Genomic DNA, 18,101 nt, shown 5'->3' with positions numbered 1-18,101 from the left:
AATCTCTTATTTGTAATCCCAGAGTTGTTACTGAGTTTCTAGATGGCTAGAGGCGTATCCCTTAACTTCTTTTTGCCTTAGTTTTTCCCTTTACAAATTGGAACTGATGATGCCTGTCTCCAGTCCCTGACTGATGGGGAAAAAACATTCTCATGTCTCAAAAGAGCCTCAAAAATAAAAAGTACCGCTGGCTTAGTCAGTTTCAGGCTGAAATGTCAGTTATGGGGAGAGGTAAGTGACCGTAAATGAACCATTGGAGATCTTAATGGCACTGTAAGTAAAAAATTGATTACGGGTTGGTTTGTTTGATTTCCTATTTGAAAATAGAATTTTTATCTACTTGAAACATAAATAAATAGAATGGAGTTGGGTAGCATTTTTCTCAGTATTTTTTCCTAAATCAGATCAGATTGAGACAAGCCCATTAAAATAGAAGTAGACAAACAGACATCTGGAAGACTCTGCAAAGAGTATCCTTGAAGATAAGATTCCCTGCAAAGAAAGTAGAAGAATGGGATGTTTCAGGGTTCTCAGGTGGTCTTCAGCCTGAGACCCTTTATTTGAAAGTAAATAAATCTCCTTTTTAATATATCAATAACGAAGTACAGTGTGAACAACAAAAGTTGAAAAAAAAGCATTTTCTTTTATTCTACGTGGAGTCTCATCAATAGCTGTATGGACATGTTATTTCTTCGAAAAGGAGCATAAAACGAAACCTAACTAAAAAGTGTTGCAGCTGGAGCACTCACAAGCGGATAGGCACATGTGCAGCTGAGAACGTGCAGGGAGGAAAGCAACTGCTTGCGCGTTGGTCTTTCGGAAATCCTTGACACTTGGGTGCTTCGTCTGCAAATGGAGACGCTCACCAACATCAAAACCGGTTTAGGAAATGCACCTTCCCTGCCTCAGATGTCCCCACATGATGCCATCTGCTTCCATCTGCTCCTGCGTGGGCATAACAGGACTCGGTGTTCTTGGTAGAATGAGGACACATACTATCCATTCCTGTTTTGAACATTCTCCATTCCCAAACGTGGCTTCAGTAACGTAGGAGATTCTCTCTCACAGACGCACATACGTAGTCCATGCAGCCCTGGGAAATTAAGAAAGAATGAAGGCAATGACATGTCATTGTTAAGGAAAATAGCTGTCCTGAGCTTATTAACAGCTGTTGATTTGTGCTATTGTAGGACGGGTTTCAAAATGTGCAGCCTTTAATAGACTAAGTCCATTTTAGGTCAGCAGAGTAGATCGTTTTGAGGAGTTAATATTAATGAGCTGCTGTTAGCCTGTAATGGACCTTGGGATTATAAGGTAGCAGCAACAGATAGTAAACACAAAATCCTTAGTGTCATCTCATTTTGTACTGCAAATTTAAGTGATGAGCTGTCCAGGGCATTTTTGGATTTTTTTTTGGGGGGGGGTGTACAAAACTTTTAAGGAAATTTAGCTTAAAATTAAATTCTTTATATATCATCATTTTATTCTAAAATGGTTTAAAATAAATACTCAAAGATGTAACATGTCTGAATTTCTTCCCTCAGTAGCCCGTCAGTGTAAAAAAGTCCTCTTTCACAATGTGTTGAAGCCTAGAATACTGAGGTTAAAAGGACAGCCTTCCCCTAGAACTTCTTGAAAACGTCAAGAATCTGCTGTTTTGCCTTCCTAGTGTATAATTAATAAGAAATCATAGAATTTACTTGTTCCCCTCATTTGGATCTCCTAAAAATCCCTGCCAGGTGAACAAGACATTATTATCCCAAATGTCTGGGAACTCAGCCTGGAGAGTTATCAACTTGTCCAAGTTCATAGCGAAGGCAACAGACTATGCACTGTGGCCAAGGTCTTTGTACGTCTTTGTACCAACCCTGGAGTACTCTGATAGGCCAGCAGAATAAGCAGAATCATTTTGTATTCACAGATATGTAAAACATTTTCATAAATCAGAGTTAAATTGGCAACATTAAAACCCATGTGTGCTTGTTACCACAGAAGTGTTTAGTTTCAAGACATTACAGTCCACGCCGAAGCAAGTTGGAGGCAGAGCCGTAAAGAATCCATTTCGACTGTAAACTTTCAGTGACCCACCCAACCTTCTGCCTTGTTTATGTTTCCCTTTCCAAGTAAATATTTTTAGTACAAGAGAGAATTTCTTCCCATTTTTTCCTTCCTCTAAGTAAAAATGCCCAAATTCCCATTAATGGGCAGCACTGATAGGCCCCACTGCCCCTGTCTTCATCTGTTGTCAGCGGCAGTTCTCGGCCTGGGTTCATCAGGACGGGATGGATGGTATTCGTATGCGCAGCTTTCTCTCCGGTCCAGGAAAGCCTAAGGGAGTATAAGTAAAGAATGCCATTCTGGGGACATCCTTCAGGCTTCTCCAATGTTGAGAAACAAGGTACATCATTCATAAACCTTGGCATTGTGTGATTAGTAACATTAGCATTAGTATTAGCACAGGTGCTATGCATTTTGTAATGAGTTCTCCCCGCATTATGCCATTTGATTCTCTCACAACAACCTCTGGGGCGGGGGCACTGTAATCATATTCATTTTACAGAGAAGGAAATAGCTTACCTGGCTATAGAGTCTATGATCAATCACTAGGCTCTTGAACCTAAACTCAACCTCAAGTCTGCGGACTGCAAAGAGTGTTACTACCCCTTGTCTCTTCAGCTCCTGAGCCAGTGGGGCAGCTGCATGGGTGTTTCCATACCTGTTCTCTTACTTGCTCTTCACAGGAGTCTGGGGTCATTCGGTTGATGCCACCAAAAGCACATGGCCATGGGCAGCAGGAATTGAGCACAGAGTAGAAGACCCCTCAGAGGCAATGCCAGTATAGGCCCACGGTGCCAAGATGACTTTTAAGGAGCTATGATTCCACAGGGGTCCTTGTGGCTACATATGCTTCAGCCAGAACTGATACTAAAACTACTCAGTGATTTTATTGAGCATGTACTATGTTCCAGGAACCATGCCACCTGTTATACATGTTTCATTGCATTGCTGTAGCACTGGAACGTTCACGTAATAACAATAACAGTGTGAACATTTCAAGTAGATTAACTTACGTGGTGGGAGAGCTATGTGTCTAACGTAGGCCACAGCAGATGCAGCAGAACATCACAAATTCATATGGACCTATTCCTGCTGGGACATGAGCCAGTGATGGCCGCAGTAACCTGGAGAGAGGCCTGTGTGGCAGGAGTTGAGAGACCTGCTGTCCTCAGGGCACTTTAGCCTGACTTGGACACCGTGTGTTGAACTCTTACCAGGTGCTGGATTCCATGCTGAGCTTTGTACCCACATTTCTGCATTTGACACTTAAAACGACCTAAGAGGCAGATACTGTCCCTGTTTTGCAGATGGGAAAACTGATGCTTAGCAGGGGCGCGTGGTGGGGCAGTAAGGGACAGAGCTGAGGTTTGCATCCAGTCTTCCTGGGTCCAAGTGCCTGTGCTCCACCACTGCCCACCAACAGGAGGGGGAGAGGGGGACAACTTGGGGAGAAGCCCAGAGTGGTCCAGTTTCTACTGGCAGCCTAGACCAGGGGAGTGGCCCAGGGCACAGCAGACTCTCCACATAGTGCATCGCTGATTGCCCGGGCCACACTCTCACCTTCGGAAATCAAAGGATTGGGGCCTTGGTGAGAGGTTTTTTTGACCATCTTTTGATGATGTAGGCACCCCAGCTGCTCCAGATCCTCCCCATTCACGGTTGATTTTTTTCCCATTCCAGGGATATCCCTTTCCCCAGGCTCGGGCAGTGCACACTAAAATAGTATGGATCAGGGCCACCAAGACAGCAGGACTCCCGTTGGCCTCTAATGGTGACTCTTGTCCCAGGCCCTATGGTACATGAGCACATATGGAGCCCAAACACTGACGCTGGACTGCCTAAATATAAGAGGGAGGGAGAAGGATCAGAAAAGCTGAAGGGCTACCCTCCTCCTCTCTTCATGGCAAAGACATGCTCTAAGTGCTGAATCCTTGGTTGCAGTGAAATATGTAGCCTTCAGTCATTGTGTCTTAAGACCCATCGCATATATTCCATTCTATCACCAAAGGCCTCTGGCTGACTTACTAATGAATTTTAAAATGAGGGTGGATTAAAAAAAAGATTGAGGAAAGAAAAAATTGACTTGGTCTTTGTAAAACAAGTATTTGATGAATACTTTTAATCTCTCCCCGGGTGATTCTGGCCAGAGGGCGTTAACCTACGGAGCCTCCTAGAGAGGCCACCGTGCAACTGGCGTAAATCACTGGCTCCAAAGGAAGAAGATTCTTTCCTCTCCCGCCTCTTGGAATGATGGAAAATAATGACAGAATTGCGGTAAAAGAGAGACTCCATTCTTTTTGTGTTGGCTTGTGTGCTTATTTTGTTTTGGCTGGCCTTTCTGTGAAACAGAAGCTACCATCGGAATATACAGAAAGAAATTCAGGATCAGTGGCATTTATTTAAGACCTACTCTGTGTAGGGACTGGGGCTGTCAAACTGAATCCCACCCAGATTGGGAAAGACGTTATTCTTGCCCGCCCCCCCCCTTCCCCCCACCCCCACGAGGGGTCCCGGGCACAGAAGGTGAGCAGCCTCACTGACCGAGCCCCAAAGCAGATGCCTGGTTTGCAGCCTCTCTCACCACACAGCCAACTTCCTACCCAGGAGAAAAGAGAACAACCTCTGTATTAGACCTGAGTGATATAGATGGTCTCTCAGAAGGAAGAGTGGCCTTTCTTGGTTAAAAGTTCCTAGCATTATAAAATAATCGTGACTGACACCTGCTGAGTGGTTAGTACAGCTCAGGACTGGTCTAAACACTTTGGTTAACCCATTTACACCTGACACCAGTCCTCTGAGGAAGGTTCTAGCATTACCCTTGTTGCACAGAGGAAAACACTGAGGCACCAAGAGGCCAAATAAGTTGCCGGTGGCTCCTAGTCTGCAGAACCTGTTCTGTTTGTGGAACCCACATCGACCAAGAGCATACCAGACGCCCAGGTGGGTGGAGAAGCAGCATACAACCAGTGTTACCTCGGAAAGTCTTCCACATCAAAACTCTCGAAACCCTTGGGATTAGACTCAAAGTGCCAAATTGGCTGTTAACATAAGGTCCTAGTTCCAGAAACCTCAAATGGAGAGCTGAGATTTTGTGAAGGATTTTTGGCTTTTGACTGACAAACTTACTTCGTGTAGCATTGAACTATAATTTTTTTTTTTTTTACTGAGGCATATACTAAATTTCTTTGTTAAAAGTAAAGGAACATGGAATTAGGACTATGTGTAAATGCGTCCCATATTATAAAAAGCATTAATTAGTGCCCAGTCTATCTCCTCCCTTCACCCCACTCTCTCACACTTGCACTTTTTCTTCAAGAAGAAGGAAGGTACGGGAAACCTTTAAAGTGAGAAACGTAAGAATTTTTAGCTTGCAGACTTGCTGTCTCTGTCTCTTAATGGCTCCCTGTGGCTCTCAGTCACCATCAGAATGAGCCATGTGGGGATGAGTCCTCAGGAGGGAGTGGCCCAGCTGTCTTGTGTCATTGCTCAGCTCCTTCTGACTTGGACCTGTGTGTCCACCTTAGGACACAGGCCCCAAGAGGACAAGTCACCTCTTTTTCTCTAAGTGCGCTAATTATGTGACCTAGGAATTAGCCCCATATTAGCCCCATCCATTTTCATTGATCCCCATACACATTTTGAGAACAAAATTTCCCCCAGAATTTCTCCCCATGCCTTTTCTAAGGGGAGGGAAGCCAGACAAAGCAGGGCAGCAAGCAAGGTGTGATTTATTACTGCCAAAATAGAGGGCTAAATCAAAGGGCCAAACACATGCTTATTCTAGAAAAGGCTGGAGGGAGAAAGAACTACCCCTTTCCCTCCTGCACCTGCCTACGTGCACCCTCACTGAATGCAAGGGGAGTAAACTTAAACCTGAAATCCTCTGGGTGAAAGCCTCCTTTAGAACCTTCAGAGTCACTCTGGCTTTTTTCTAAAAGCAAAGCAAATGCAGCCTTTCGTTTTTCTAAGTAACATTTATCCCCAGACTCCAACCAGTGCTCTAACGGTGAAATTGTAGATTGCATTGCTAGCACCTGTTTCCACGGTGGCTTCTATAAATTGGGATGCAATGTAAAAAAATTAAAATGCAGTAAAAGGGCAAAACAGTAAATGAAAGAGGAAAAAAAAAAAACAGTCCAGAAGCAGATTTTGATGTATTTGAAAATTGATGTGTATGCTCTTAGCCCAATTTAGATTACACTATCAAATTAGAGCCGTGAATCTGCTTCAGTACCTTCCTCTGGGACGGTGAGTGCTACTGCCCAGATAGATGTATTGACCTTATTTTCAAAGGGAAACAGTCTCCTTAGATCAGGGCATGGCAGGGAAGCCGTACTGTTGGTAGTGAACCTCTCCAAATTCTTTTAAAAACCAGGTCTTAGTGCAAGTTTGTAATGGAAGTATAACACTTTTTACTCCTTAAACCATGACTTCCATTTTGTGGTATAACTCAGGGCAATTACTCTGGTTAGAGATTCGGGCCCAGGTGAGGCTGAGTTAATGAATAGCTGTTTGCCTCTAGCATTAGCAAGGGTATCTTCATTAAGGTGGTAATGTGTCAAGAGTACTAAATAGGTTGCCATGGTATTTGTGGGTTTCAGCATGGACTCTGGCTTTCCCTGAAATTGAAAATGTTCAGCCCTCAGTAAAAGGTGCTTCCTTACACAGTAAAGCAGAAGGAACATTAAATAGTGAAATGACTAGGGCTCAGGAACTCAATTGTAAAGGCTGATGAATGCGTGGGTGTTTTAAAATAAGGATGGACTCTTGACAGGTTTTCTGAAAAAGTAGTTTAAGCTCTAGAACTATCCACAGGGACTGTTCTCTGGCACAGGGAAAGGCTGACCACATACACGGGACCAACTAGCCCACAGGATTAGGTCTTACTCGTCTTTGAATCCACAGAGTGTGGCACACAGCAGATGTTCAAGAAATGTTTGCTAAATGAATTCATAAATTCTGCCTTCCCCTTGAGCTAAATGGGCCTAAGAGTCGAGACATTTTAAATTGTGATTCTATCTGACCGACTTCCAACGGTATCTGAAGACGGCAGATTGTCCTCAGATGCTGTGTCGAACCACTGGAAACTGGGAGAACCATGGGCCTGTGTAGCAACAAGGTTGTGTGTTGGGTTAACTCATGTAGTGGTTCCCAAAATGTTCCTGGAACAGCAGGCTTCAAAACTGTAATCTACAGAAATTCTGGGTCATTTGGCGGAAGTTATTTCCAAATTTTTACATTTAATTAATAAAAAGACAAATGGCAATAGTATGTAGTAGTTCTAGGTAATCCCATTTCATTGTAAAAATACAAATGTTTCAAGACCCTGGGAGAAAAACACTTGAAAATGTAAGGGCTTATTTTTTTTTTTAATTTTTTTTTTTTTAACATTTATTTTTGAGAGAGAGAAGGAGACACAGAATCCAAAGCAGGTTCCATACTCTGAGCTGTCAGCACAGAGCCTGATGCGGGGCTCAAACACATGAACCATACGATCATGACCTGAACTGAAGTCGGACACTTAACCGACTGAGCCACCCAGGCACCCCAAAGGCCTTGTTTTTTTATCTTCATGCCTTCTATGTTTATGTCTCCTAGAAGTAATGATTAGCAAAGTACAAAATTATCCTCGTTCAGATAGGAGAAGGCTCCAGAAGCTACCAGTTTAAACTGTCCAGTTCACCTGGGCTGTTTTTCTGTTATTTTGATTAACCTGATAGATGATTCTGAGCCAAGTGTTTTTGTTTTCTCCTTTTAAACTTTTCTGAAAGCTCTGTAATCGTAAATGTCTTCTTACTAGTTTGGGAAAGGGGCTTTGAAAGCTGTTGCAAAGATAAAGGTTAAAATTTAAGGAATTTTCTAGCCCAAACTCACTTATCTGGAAAATATGGGTAAAGAGGACATCGTATTTCTCAGGTGCCCAGTTAACATGAACTTCATCGCCTCTATAGGATAGAGTAGAAGGTAAGTTCACAGTGACGATTTCTTGTCACTAATAAAAGTTCAGATGGCTAATGGTCTCTGCTCCTTCCTCTAGGTTTATTTCCATCTACAGAGGACCCAGCCACACCTATAAGGTCCAGAGACTGACGGAATTCACGTGCTACTCCTTCAGAATCCAGGCGGCAAGCGAGGCTGGGGAAGGGCCCTTCTCAGAAACCTACACTTTCAGCACAACCAAGAGCGTCCCCCCCACCATCAAAGGTCTGTAGGCCGTGAGTTTCTGGCAGGCTCTTCTATGAGAGTAAGGAAATGTTGGACCTGGAGTAGGAGGCTCTGTTCTGACCTTAAATGTACTCTCTTAATATTTCTAGTATCAACAACATAGAATCAAAACAACTTTTTGAAAGAGAAGGCTGAGGAATGGGTTCTCTGAGGAATCGCTAAGGCCTTTCCTCAGGTCTGTATAAATGTTTACTGCAAATAATGTAGTGGCCTCATCCCTGCAGAGGATGGGACAGAGAAAAGGAACACACCCTAGTGGCACACTTGGGGTTAGAAATGAGGGTGGACCCCAGTGTGGGTAGCACTTGTGACCATTTACCACAGAGGGTTTGACAGTCTCCCTTCCCAGAGACTGGCAGGAGGAGCAGAGGTTGGCCTCCATCTTCAGATGGCTGTGGTGCCTGGAGGCTAGAGACTGACCCAGGCAATTCATCAGCCTGTCCCCCCCCGCCACTGTGGAGAGGTCCTTTGGAAGGGTGTTCTCACCAACTTGAGCATTTGTCTTGAGGTTTGCCAGTGACTAGTTTACTCTATCCCTTCATGGGCACGGAGAGTGAGCAAAAGCCACTCTGCCCAGGCTCTCCCTGGGCACTCCCATTTCCAGCCACAGAGTTCTGCCTTGTGCCCAGCTGACTTGCAAGATGACAGGGCAGACGACGTCTGGCTCAGCCCTCCCACCCAGCCGCTCACGGCCTCCTCAGCCTTGCCCTTCATTCGCCAATAGGGTGATTCTTATGGAGGTCCCTGCTGCCCAGGATGACCTGAGGCTGCCGGACAGACAGGCAGCTTACCTGAACCAGGTTTTACACGGGTAAAGTGAGTCGCTATATCGTTTAGGTAGCTAGGGGGATGAGCACGACCTGTGCAAAAAGGTCCTTCCTATGTGTGGCCCCGGGAGCAAGGCCGTTGGATTCACTGCTTCCACATGGAGGAGCTGTGTCGGCTACCACCAGGGTAGGGTCCGTTACTGAGGATAAGAGACCTCAGGGCCTGGGTCAAGGCCTGGCTTGGATTCTGTGAAGGTTTCCTGTAGCTCTTTCGAGGGTACTTTATGGTAGCTACCTTCTCCCTGGCTTCCCTGCTCCTCAGCAGTCCAGAAGTTCTTTGGCAATGGCTTTTTCACGTGACTAAGAAACCACTATAAATGGATGCAAGGCCTTGCTGGGTCACGTGGGTAGTAAATGCCCCAGCCCCTTGGTGGCATTTTGCCTGTCAGCTGTAACAGAAGAGATTCCTGAACACACTGGGTTTAATAGATTTGTTGTGACGAGGAACATTTACCAACCTTTACCAACTAGCAAATGGCCCGGGTCTTTTTTTTTTTAATTTTCTTTTTTTTTTAAGGTTTATTCATTTTTGAGAAACTGAGTGTGAGCGGGGGAGGAGCAGAGAGAAAGGGAGACACAGAATCCGAAACAGGCTCCAGGCTCCGAGCTGTCAGCACAGAGCCCGATGTGGGGCTCGAACTCACTGACCATGAGATCGTGACCTGAGCCGAAGTCGGATGCTTAACCGACTGAGCCACCCAGGTGCCCTGTCAAGGGTCTTTCTGCCACTAATTTTGCCTCTCAACATGTTTGTTGGTGGAGATTCATTTTGTGGACAATGGAATACTAAATTGATAGCACTTGAATTTCATGGTACATTTTCTACGGAAGGACAGGCTCCTCACACTGCCGCATGGTCAGATCTTCTTCCTCTTCCTCTTCGGTTCAGGAAATTGTTACCTTAGCTGGAGAACTGTTTGGTCCTCCAAATATAATCTATCTATCTATCTATCTGTCTAGATATAGATAGATAGATAGATAGATAGATAGATAGATAGATAGATATAATATAATAAGCTGGAGGGGCGCCTGGGTGGCTCAGTCGGTTAAGCGTCAGACTTCGGCTCAGGTCACAATCTCGCGGTATGTGAGTTCGAGCCCTGCGTCGGGCTCTGTGCTGACTGCTCAGAGCCTGGAGCCTGTTTCAGATTCTGTGTCTCCCTCTCTCTGACCCTCCCCCGTTCATGCTCTGTCTCTCTCTGTCTCAAAAATAAATAAACGTTAAAAAAAAATTAAAAAAAATAATAATAATATAATAAGCTGGAGAGCCTTATTTTTTCCATAAATTAATTAGGGTTTTAGCCAATTAATTGCAACTCATTTTTGAGAAAGCCTTTATTTTTCTGAAACAGTACTATATAGATGCAAATAGAAACAGCTACCTCTAAAGAATTAATTTAATGTAATTACAAATTAAAGAATAAGGGGGTTCAGAGAGGAGTTATGTGTTCTAGTTATAACGTAGAAAAATACCAGATATTGAATTAAGCTGTAGAGAGATAGCATAGGCTATGAGAAAATATTTTAAAATTCTGTAACATTCTACATGCTTTACTACAAACTATAATGTAATTTTCCTTTAGGCCAGAATTAGGAGTCCAGTAGGTGAAAAATGTACTAAAAAATATATACAAATATGAGATAACTTTTACAGGCTTTCTCACAGTGCTGACCATTCTCTGGGACTTAAGCTCACATGTCACCCGCTCCTCAAACCTTCCCCCTGGAACTCGCTCACATTTTATTTCTCTTTGTATTTGTCTCAAACCTTGTTCTTCCCTTCCCTCAACTAGGTCTTAATTCCCAAGGTTTATAGTCCATGTTTTGAATTCTCCAAAGTACCCAGCTCAGGGCCTAATCCTACAACGTGTTCAATAGCTGTTTGAAAAAGAACAAAAATGCAATCCAGGCTAAGCCTTTTTTTTTTTTTTTAACGTGTTTTATTTTTTATTTTTTTTAATTTACATCCAAATTAGCATATAGTGCAACAGTGATTTCAGGAGTAGATTCCTTAGTGCCCCTTGCCCATTTAGCCCATCCCCCCTCCTACAACCCCTCCAGTAACCCTCTGTTTGTTCTCCATATTTATGAGTCTCTTCTGTTTTGTCCCCCTCCCTGTTTTTATATTATTTTTGTTTCCCTTCCTTATGTTCATCTGTTTTGTCTCTTAAAGTCCTCATATGAGTGAAGTCATATGATTTTTGTCTTTGTCTGACTAATTTGACTTTGCATAATACCCTCCAGCCCCATCCACGTAGTTGCAAATGGAGGCTGAGCAGTTTTTAATAGGGTAATAAGCAAAGGAGTTTTCATCAATGGCTTTCTAGTCATGGAGGATCTTTTCTTTATAAAGGGTTCCCCGCAGGTCTTGTAGGAGGTTGGGCCAATAAACCCCCCTCTCAGAGCGGACACTAAGCACTCTCCCGCTCCAGTATTACCAAAATGTTGACTGTTACTGTGATTTTGGATTTTGAGCTTGGATCTGTGGATCTGTATTTCAGCACCTCGAGTCACACAGTTGGAAGGAAATTCATGTGAAATTTTATGGGAGACGGTACCACCGATGAAAGGTGACCCTGTCAACTACATTCTGCAGGTATTGGTTGGAAGAGAATCTGAGTACAAACAGGTAAGAACCGGCGTGCATGACATGTGTGCAGCTTCTCAGTCTAAGCCCCTACCTCTAGCCTTGAAAGATTCAGTGACTGGTGAGCCGGGGTTTTCTTACAGCCAATCATAGAAACTGCCTAGTGTATACCCATTTATATAAGCCCTAGTTTCCATTTTGTCTGTGGAGGCGTTAAATTTTCAGTTCTCAAGCATGACCTTACAAAGAATATTAAATTCTGTATTTGTATTTGATATCGGCAGTGATGTTTACAAACGTCAAAATCGGTATGCAATGAAAACCCAAGTGCCAATGGCTTTACTACAGAGGGAGAGTAGTTTCAACCTAACTGCTGAAGCCTGTGTCCTGTCTGCCTTTTTTATAGAGGTTAGAAGGATAAAGTACATGACTTAGCAGCTCTTGAGGCCTGTGATTCAGCAACTCGAGGTCACTGTTTGTCACCCTTAAATGTGCAATCACCTAGGAATCTGTTAAAATGCAAATTCTGATTCACTAGTCTGGGGGCAGGGTTCCAGCTCCCACGTGATGCTGGTCCATGAACCATAACTTGAGTTAGCAAGGCTTATACAGATCACCTGATAAACCCATGCAGGAGAGAATGTAATTGGAATATAACCGATAAAGAATTTGGTTTTATTATTTTTCATAATGTTTTTTGATCCTTTGTTCTTTCACAACTGTACATGATCAGTCACTGGTACTGATACCACCAGCAGATACTGATGATTCAGATCATCCGTAGATGATTCAGATACTCCATCGGTTTCCGTAATGTTTCCAGGAACTTAATAACTGTTTTTGTGAAATCAGGATATGATCCCATTACTCTGAGGAGAGGTGAAGCCCATTCCTTCCCAGAGCTTTTCATGCAGGCATGCGTGTATATCAAACTTAGAAACTTGAAGATAAATGTCACCTGTCTTCTAAAACATTGGCCTAATTGTAAGACCCCTCTGTTCAGTTCTTGAGGCTCCAGATACACAAAGCAGGTAGAAAGTAATTTGATTCAGAACTTTTGCTAAATTACTGGCTAATATTCCTTATACAATAATGAAGAATACTTGCAAGTGTGTAAGATGATCAGAGAAAATTTTGGTGCACTTCATGTACTTTGTTAATATGAAGAATCAGATAAAAGGATGAGCCCCATTTTGCAAAAAACTATGACATTTACTAGTAAGTATGGATTAACCTCAGTGGATGATATAATTAAGGTTTCCATTATTCCTCTTTAAGAGCAAAACACTAGAAAACAGAGAGGAAAACACTGTTGTATCATTTCACTTTCCAACCTCATTCTTTACAGCATATCCCATTTCAGACTAAATAATTTTCTGTGTTTGTTTGAGCTCACCAGATAGATAGGATTGGTTGCAGGGTCTCAGCTCAGATAGAGGGCAGAGGGCTTTTCCCTCTTAACTGCAGTCATCTTAACTCCAGCAGCACTGTCCTGTTCCATAGCAGTGAAAGATGAAATGATACCGAATTTCACAGCGTATCATTTAACACTTAAGAATGATTTGTTTCCCAACAGTACCTTCATTGCATGTTCGTCCTTGTTATTTTAAAAACATTGTATTTCCCGTACCATGCTTTTGCACCTGTTCTTAGAAAAATGTTCTGCTGCTTAAAAGAGGGATTGCTGTTTTACATTGAGAAGGCAGCATTATTTGATCAAGATCAGTACATCGCAAGCATTGCTAAAACATGGGTGAATCAATGCAGTAATTTAGATTTTATCAGCAATGTGGCTGTTTCTAATCTGCTATTTGTTTGGGGTTCCTGGCTGACTCAGTTGGAAGAGCATGCAATTCGATTTCAGGGTTGTGAGTTCGAGCCCCACGTGGGGTGTAGAGATTACTTAAAAATAAAATCTTTAACAGGGGTGGCTCCTTCAGTTAAGTGACCAACTCTTGACCTCAGCTCTGGTCGTGATCTCACGGCTGTGTGTTCCACTCAACACACTCATTGGGCTCTGCACTGGTCATGAAGCCTACATATATATGTAAAATTAAAAAAACATTGTTTTTAAATCTGCTATTTGTTTAATGTTATATATTTAGACCCATGGATTTATAAATCCTAATAGGATATGCAGTCACATGTGTAGAACTCAGAATACATTTCTTATTGTAGTTATAAGCGAGTTTCTTGTTGAAAATATATGAAAACATCGTACTTTAGGGCAGGCTCAGTAGATAGGGATTAGCATTCTTCACATAACCACGTGTTTACTACATTTACCGAGAAATGATTAAGGTGGGCCGTGGTGCATTAAAAACCACGGTTGAGTCAGGGACAATTTGTACTGTGGTTTTTTGGGGTTGTTTTTTTTTTTTTGTTTTTTTTTGTTTTTTTTTTTTTTTTGCTTCTCCCTGTTCAATAAGCATTAACTTAAACATGATGTTTTGAGTACTTCATTCAGTTTTTCTGGACATGAAATAGGAAATGAAACCTATTTATATTATGGGTGCAGAGTAATGGTTAAAATAATTGTGCTCCGGAGATAACAGGCTTTGAATACATAGAAGCAAAGCAAAAGAAAAAGGGAGGTAATTCTCGCCGAGCATACACCACGGCAGAGCTCCGTGCCCTTAGGGAGCACTCTGGATACCTCAATCCCAGCACTAACCAGACAGGATCTATGAATGTATGGGCTTGTGTTACTCCTTGTTATTTCTCAGTACTGGCACGTAGTTAGGCACTCAGTAAGTGTTTCTTGCCTGCGTGAAAGAGGCAGTTTCAAAGGAACGGTGTTATTTATACTCAGGGTAGTAGTAAGAGTAAGCTTCAGCATGGGGTGGATTTAGAAGGTTTGTAACTTAGGTGAAAAAATCACCTGTAACAGGAGAGTGTCTTTCTGCTTCCCGGGCTTATCTTATACAGGCAAGTATGGCAAACACCAAGGCTTTTTCTGATGTTTCACTTGAAACATTGATTTTAACTTTGCCTTGGTTCTGGCTTATTAGCTTTCTTTTGTTCAGCTCCCAAGATAGGAGGTGAGCAGTTGGTTGTAATTATGAATGGTCTCTTAAAGGAGTAAATCCTCACCTAAAATTTTACTCTATATTGGAACGCATACATACATTGATTTGGCTTTCCTGCCATTAATAAACATGCCAAGCACAAGTTTTTTCAAAGAAGCTTAAAACTTCTTGTCAGACAGTATTAATTATAAAGCATTCTGGAAAGGAATGAAAATTATATGTATACGCAGGTGACTGATTTTTTTTTTTGCACAAGATATAACATAGTTTGATACCTGTATAAGAATGTAAAGCAAGATGATGCATATTCATACCCCAGAAGTATGAAAAATTTTTACCAAATTTTATATAATTTTTACACGAAAAATTTTTAAGTTTGTTTATTTATTTTGAGAAAGAGAGCATACAGGGATGGGGCAGAAAGAGAAGGAGAGAGAGAGAATCCCAAGCAGGCTCTGTACTGTCAGCATGATGCAAAGCCAGACTTGGGGCTTAAACTCACAAACCATGAGATCATGACCTGAGCCGAAATTAAGAGTCGGATGAGCCACCCAGGAGCCCCTAAAAAAATATTTCATGAAGAGGAGCAAAGAGTACCAAACTGTAACACATTGTTACATGTGAGGGAAAAATTTGTGACAAATCATTAATATTCTTGGTGCTCAGACTTGTTGCATTAAGTAAACCTTTAAAGCATCTCAAAATTTGTGGACCTTTACATTTAATTTGGTGGCATCTCTGAATAAATTTTCATTTTATATCATGTTTTAGAATGTAGTGTTGGGACTTAACATTGGTTCTTCATGGCATCACAGCAGGTACTATGAGGAAGGAGCTGCTCTTAAGGCAACATTTGAAAGTCTTAGAGCCTACATATTTTTTAATGGCTTTCAATTCAGTTCCCTAACACAGCTCTTTCTTTTTGCCTGAATAAAGGATCAAATCCAAAGCAAAATAATAGATCAACATGGGGACATTTAAAAGCCATCGCTTATTTTACGGATTAACTTTTTTAGGTTTACAGGCTCCTTTAAGTATCTGATGGAGGCCATCAGAAAAATGCTCGCACATCCACGTAAAAATTCATGAGACAAGTTTTTATTCTGTTCAGCGAAGTCCAGGTTTAGGACCCTGCTTTATTGAGAAACTGTTAGGTACTTTGTACCGTGAGAGAGCCGACATAGAACAGAAGAGCGTGGGCAGTGCTCTCAGAGCTTAGATGCCCATTGGGGTGAGAACAGCAGACCCCCAAGAGGCAGTTCAGCAACAGTACCCTTACCTGTCCTCTTCAGCTCAGGGACAACGGCGCCTGCCCAGCACTGCACTCTCTACAAAGGAGGCTTGCAGGTTGGTGGGTTCCCTCTTGAGCTGGAGGGTATCCCACAGTCGTGTGATAGTAGAATTAATTCACTTCACTGAGCCTCGGCCACTTTGTTATAAAAGTAGGGCCTCTAAACCTCTAACTGGGGGCCACTGTGAGCTTCAGGCCCTTCAGTAATGAGAACGCTCTACGTAAGTGACACTGCCGTGCAGCTCTGCCCCCCTTTGCAGTTCTTGAGAGGGGCAGTATTAGTAAAGAGACCCAAGCATTGGCCCAGGTGCAGACCTCCAGGGATCCTCCCCCAGAGACTCTCTGGGATCAAGGAATCCAACTGCAGAGTATGTTGTTCTGAATTCACGGGCACAGGTTGTTCATTTCAGTTATCTGAATATTACTTTCGGTCCTCCTGTGTGGAATAAAGGTCAAAATTACTTTAAGATCTATTGTACATCAAACCAAGAACAGAAATAGTCTTGATAAAAATAATATTGCTTCTATACTTATTGAGATATTATGATTGGTTACTTCAATAAAGACCATCTTAAATGGAGCTATGCCTTTTAAATTGGGTTCAGGCAGGAGGAAAAACCCATAATGGTGCCCCTGTCAAAATGAATGAAAATAAAGGGACACAAGGCCTGCCATCCTGATGCAGAGAGCTGTGCAGTCCCAGGAAAAGTCACTTCAGTGGAGGCACAGCTGTGTGACGGATAGGACGAACTTGTGGTTTTGTGATCCCCTGGCTGTGACTGTTTACACAAAAACAAATCAGTTATCTCCAGCCTCAGGAACCAGAGTCCTCAGGAAATGGGGTGTTGGAGTTGTTTTAATTTTTCCTTAGCTAAGAATCCAAAAGTCGGGGCACCTGGCTGGCTCAGTCGGTTAGAGTATGCAACTCTTGATCTCAGGGCTGTGAGTTCAAACCCCATGTTGGGTGTGGAGCCTACTTAAAAATAAAATATAAAATAAGAATCCAAAAGGCCTAATAAGCATCGTTGACTATTTCTAAAATATATTAGAAACTATAGTTTCTATTAATGCACTAAAAACAACTTACTGTTAATGATAACATTTTTTACAATGATGGCTGCACCTGTACCGAAAATTCTTTTCTGTTGCCTATGTGGTTTGTGTGTCTAATACTTAATGTTTCCTTGTTTCTGCTAATTCTCCCCTCTTTTCAAACAGTGTGGTGTAAGAATATCTGCTCTTGAGTATTTGAAAGTTCTAATTAGAGAACCATTCACTGAGTATCAACTTAGTGGAGGCTATCCATGGTGCTGGTTGCTGTGGATAATAGAACACAGTCCCACACTCAATATGTTTACCATATTTTTTAAAAGATTTTTGAGTTGGCAATGCTTGAAAAGGGGGGAGCTGTTCCAATTAAAACACCAAGAATGGCTAAAAGAAAAACATTTACAAATTAAGGCCTAAGTTTTAATTGGATTCGTCATTAAGGAAGTTCCCTTCGATTAGACATTCATTTTTCCTTCACTAAAGCTTTTTGCCAAATGGTATGAGAAAAGTAGCATTCCTTTGCTTTCTAAAAACATTTCAGAGATCTTCATTCCAGAAAGTTAGAGTTGAGAAGAGCCATCAAAATGAATATATGAAGTCTCTGTTCAGGATTCCATGAATTGGGTTCCTAAGAAATGAAATCTACTTTTGGGCCAGCTTTCTTCCAAAGCTCTAGTTGTGCAAATTCTGGAAGCCATAGAATTCATTTAAATAAATAGAAGTGAACATTTATATCCAGTTTCCAAAAGTCTCAAAAACATCTGTGGGGATAGGTTATTAACTGGTTTCCTTCAACGAGGTCATTGTTTAAAGGCAGAAATTAAGAGGCCACAGCACAGAAATGCTGCCCAAGCCTTTGCTTGGCACAGACTGAGTGGGGGAATTGCTGTCCATACAGCATAAAGGAAAGGCAGTGTTTTCCTCCAGAGGCAGCAGGAACCAGGATGGGGTGATCTGGGAGGGGTTTAATGGAAACACCAGACAGAGAGTGGGGCTGTCTGGGAAGACCGAGTCAGGCCATGAGAGCTGGACCT

At 42.3% G+C, this 18,101-nt stretch overlaps 1 protein-coding gene across 6 annotated transcripts in view; it reads left to right on the top strand.

The window, feature by feature from the left end:
* Positions 1 to 18,101, top strand: part of FNDC3B (fibronectin type III domain containing 3B) — a 361,319-nt gene that overhangs the window by 334,989 nt on the left and 8,229 nt on the right. For all 6 annotated transcript variants that reach the window (XM_045037264.1, XM_045037263.1, XM_045037265.1 and 3 more), the window contains 2 exons: positions 8,096 to 8,262; positions 11,612 to 11,739. In XM_045037264.1, coding sequence (XP_044893199.1) covers positions 8,096 to 8,262; positions 11,612 to 11,739 — 295 coding nt within the window. The remainder of the gene's footprint in view (positions 1 to 8,095; positions 8,263 to 11,611; positions 11,740 to 18,101) is intronic.

The sequence above is a fragment of the Felis catus genome, chromosome C2 (genome assembly GCF_018350175.1).
Source record: "Felis catus isolate Fca126 chromosome C2, F.catus_Fca126_mat1.0, whole genome shotgun sequence".
Taxonomy (NCBI): Eukaryota; Metazoa; Chordata; class Mammalia; order Carnivora; family Felidae; genus Felis; species Felis catus.
This window is presented reverse-complemented; position numbering and strand designations above follow the sequence as displayed.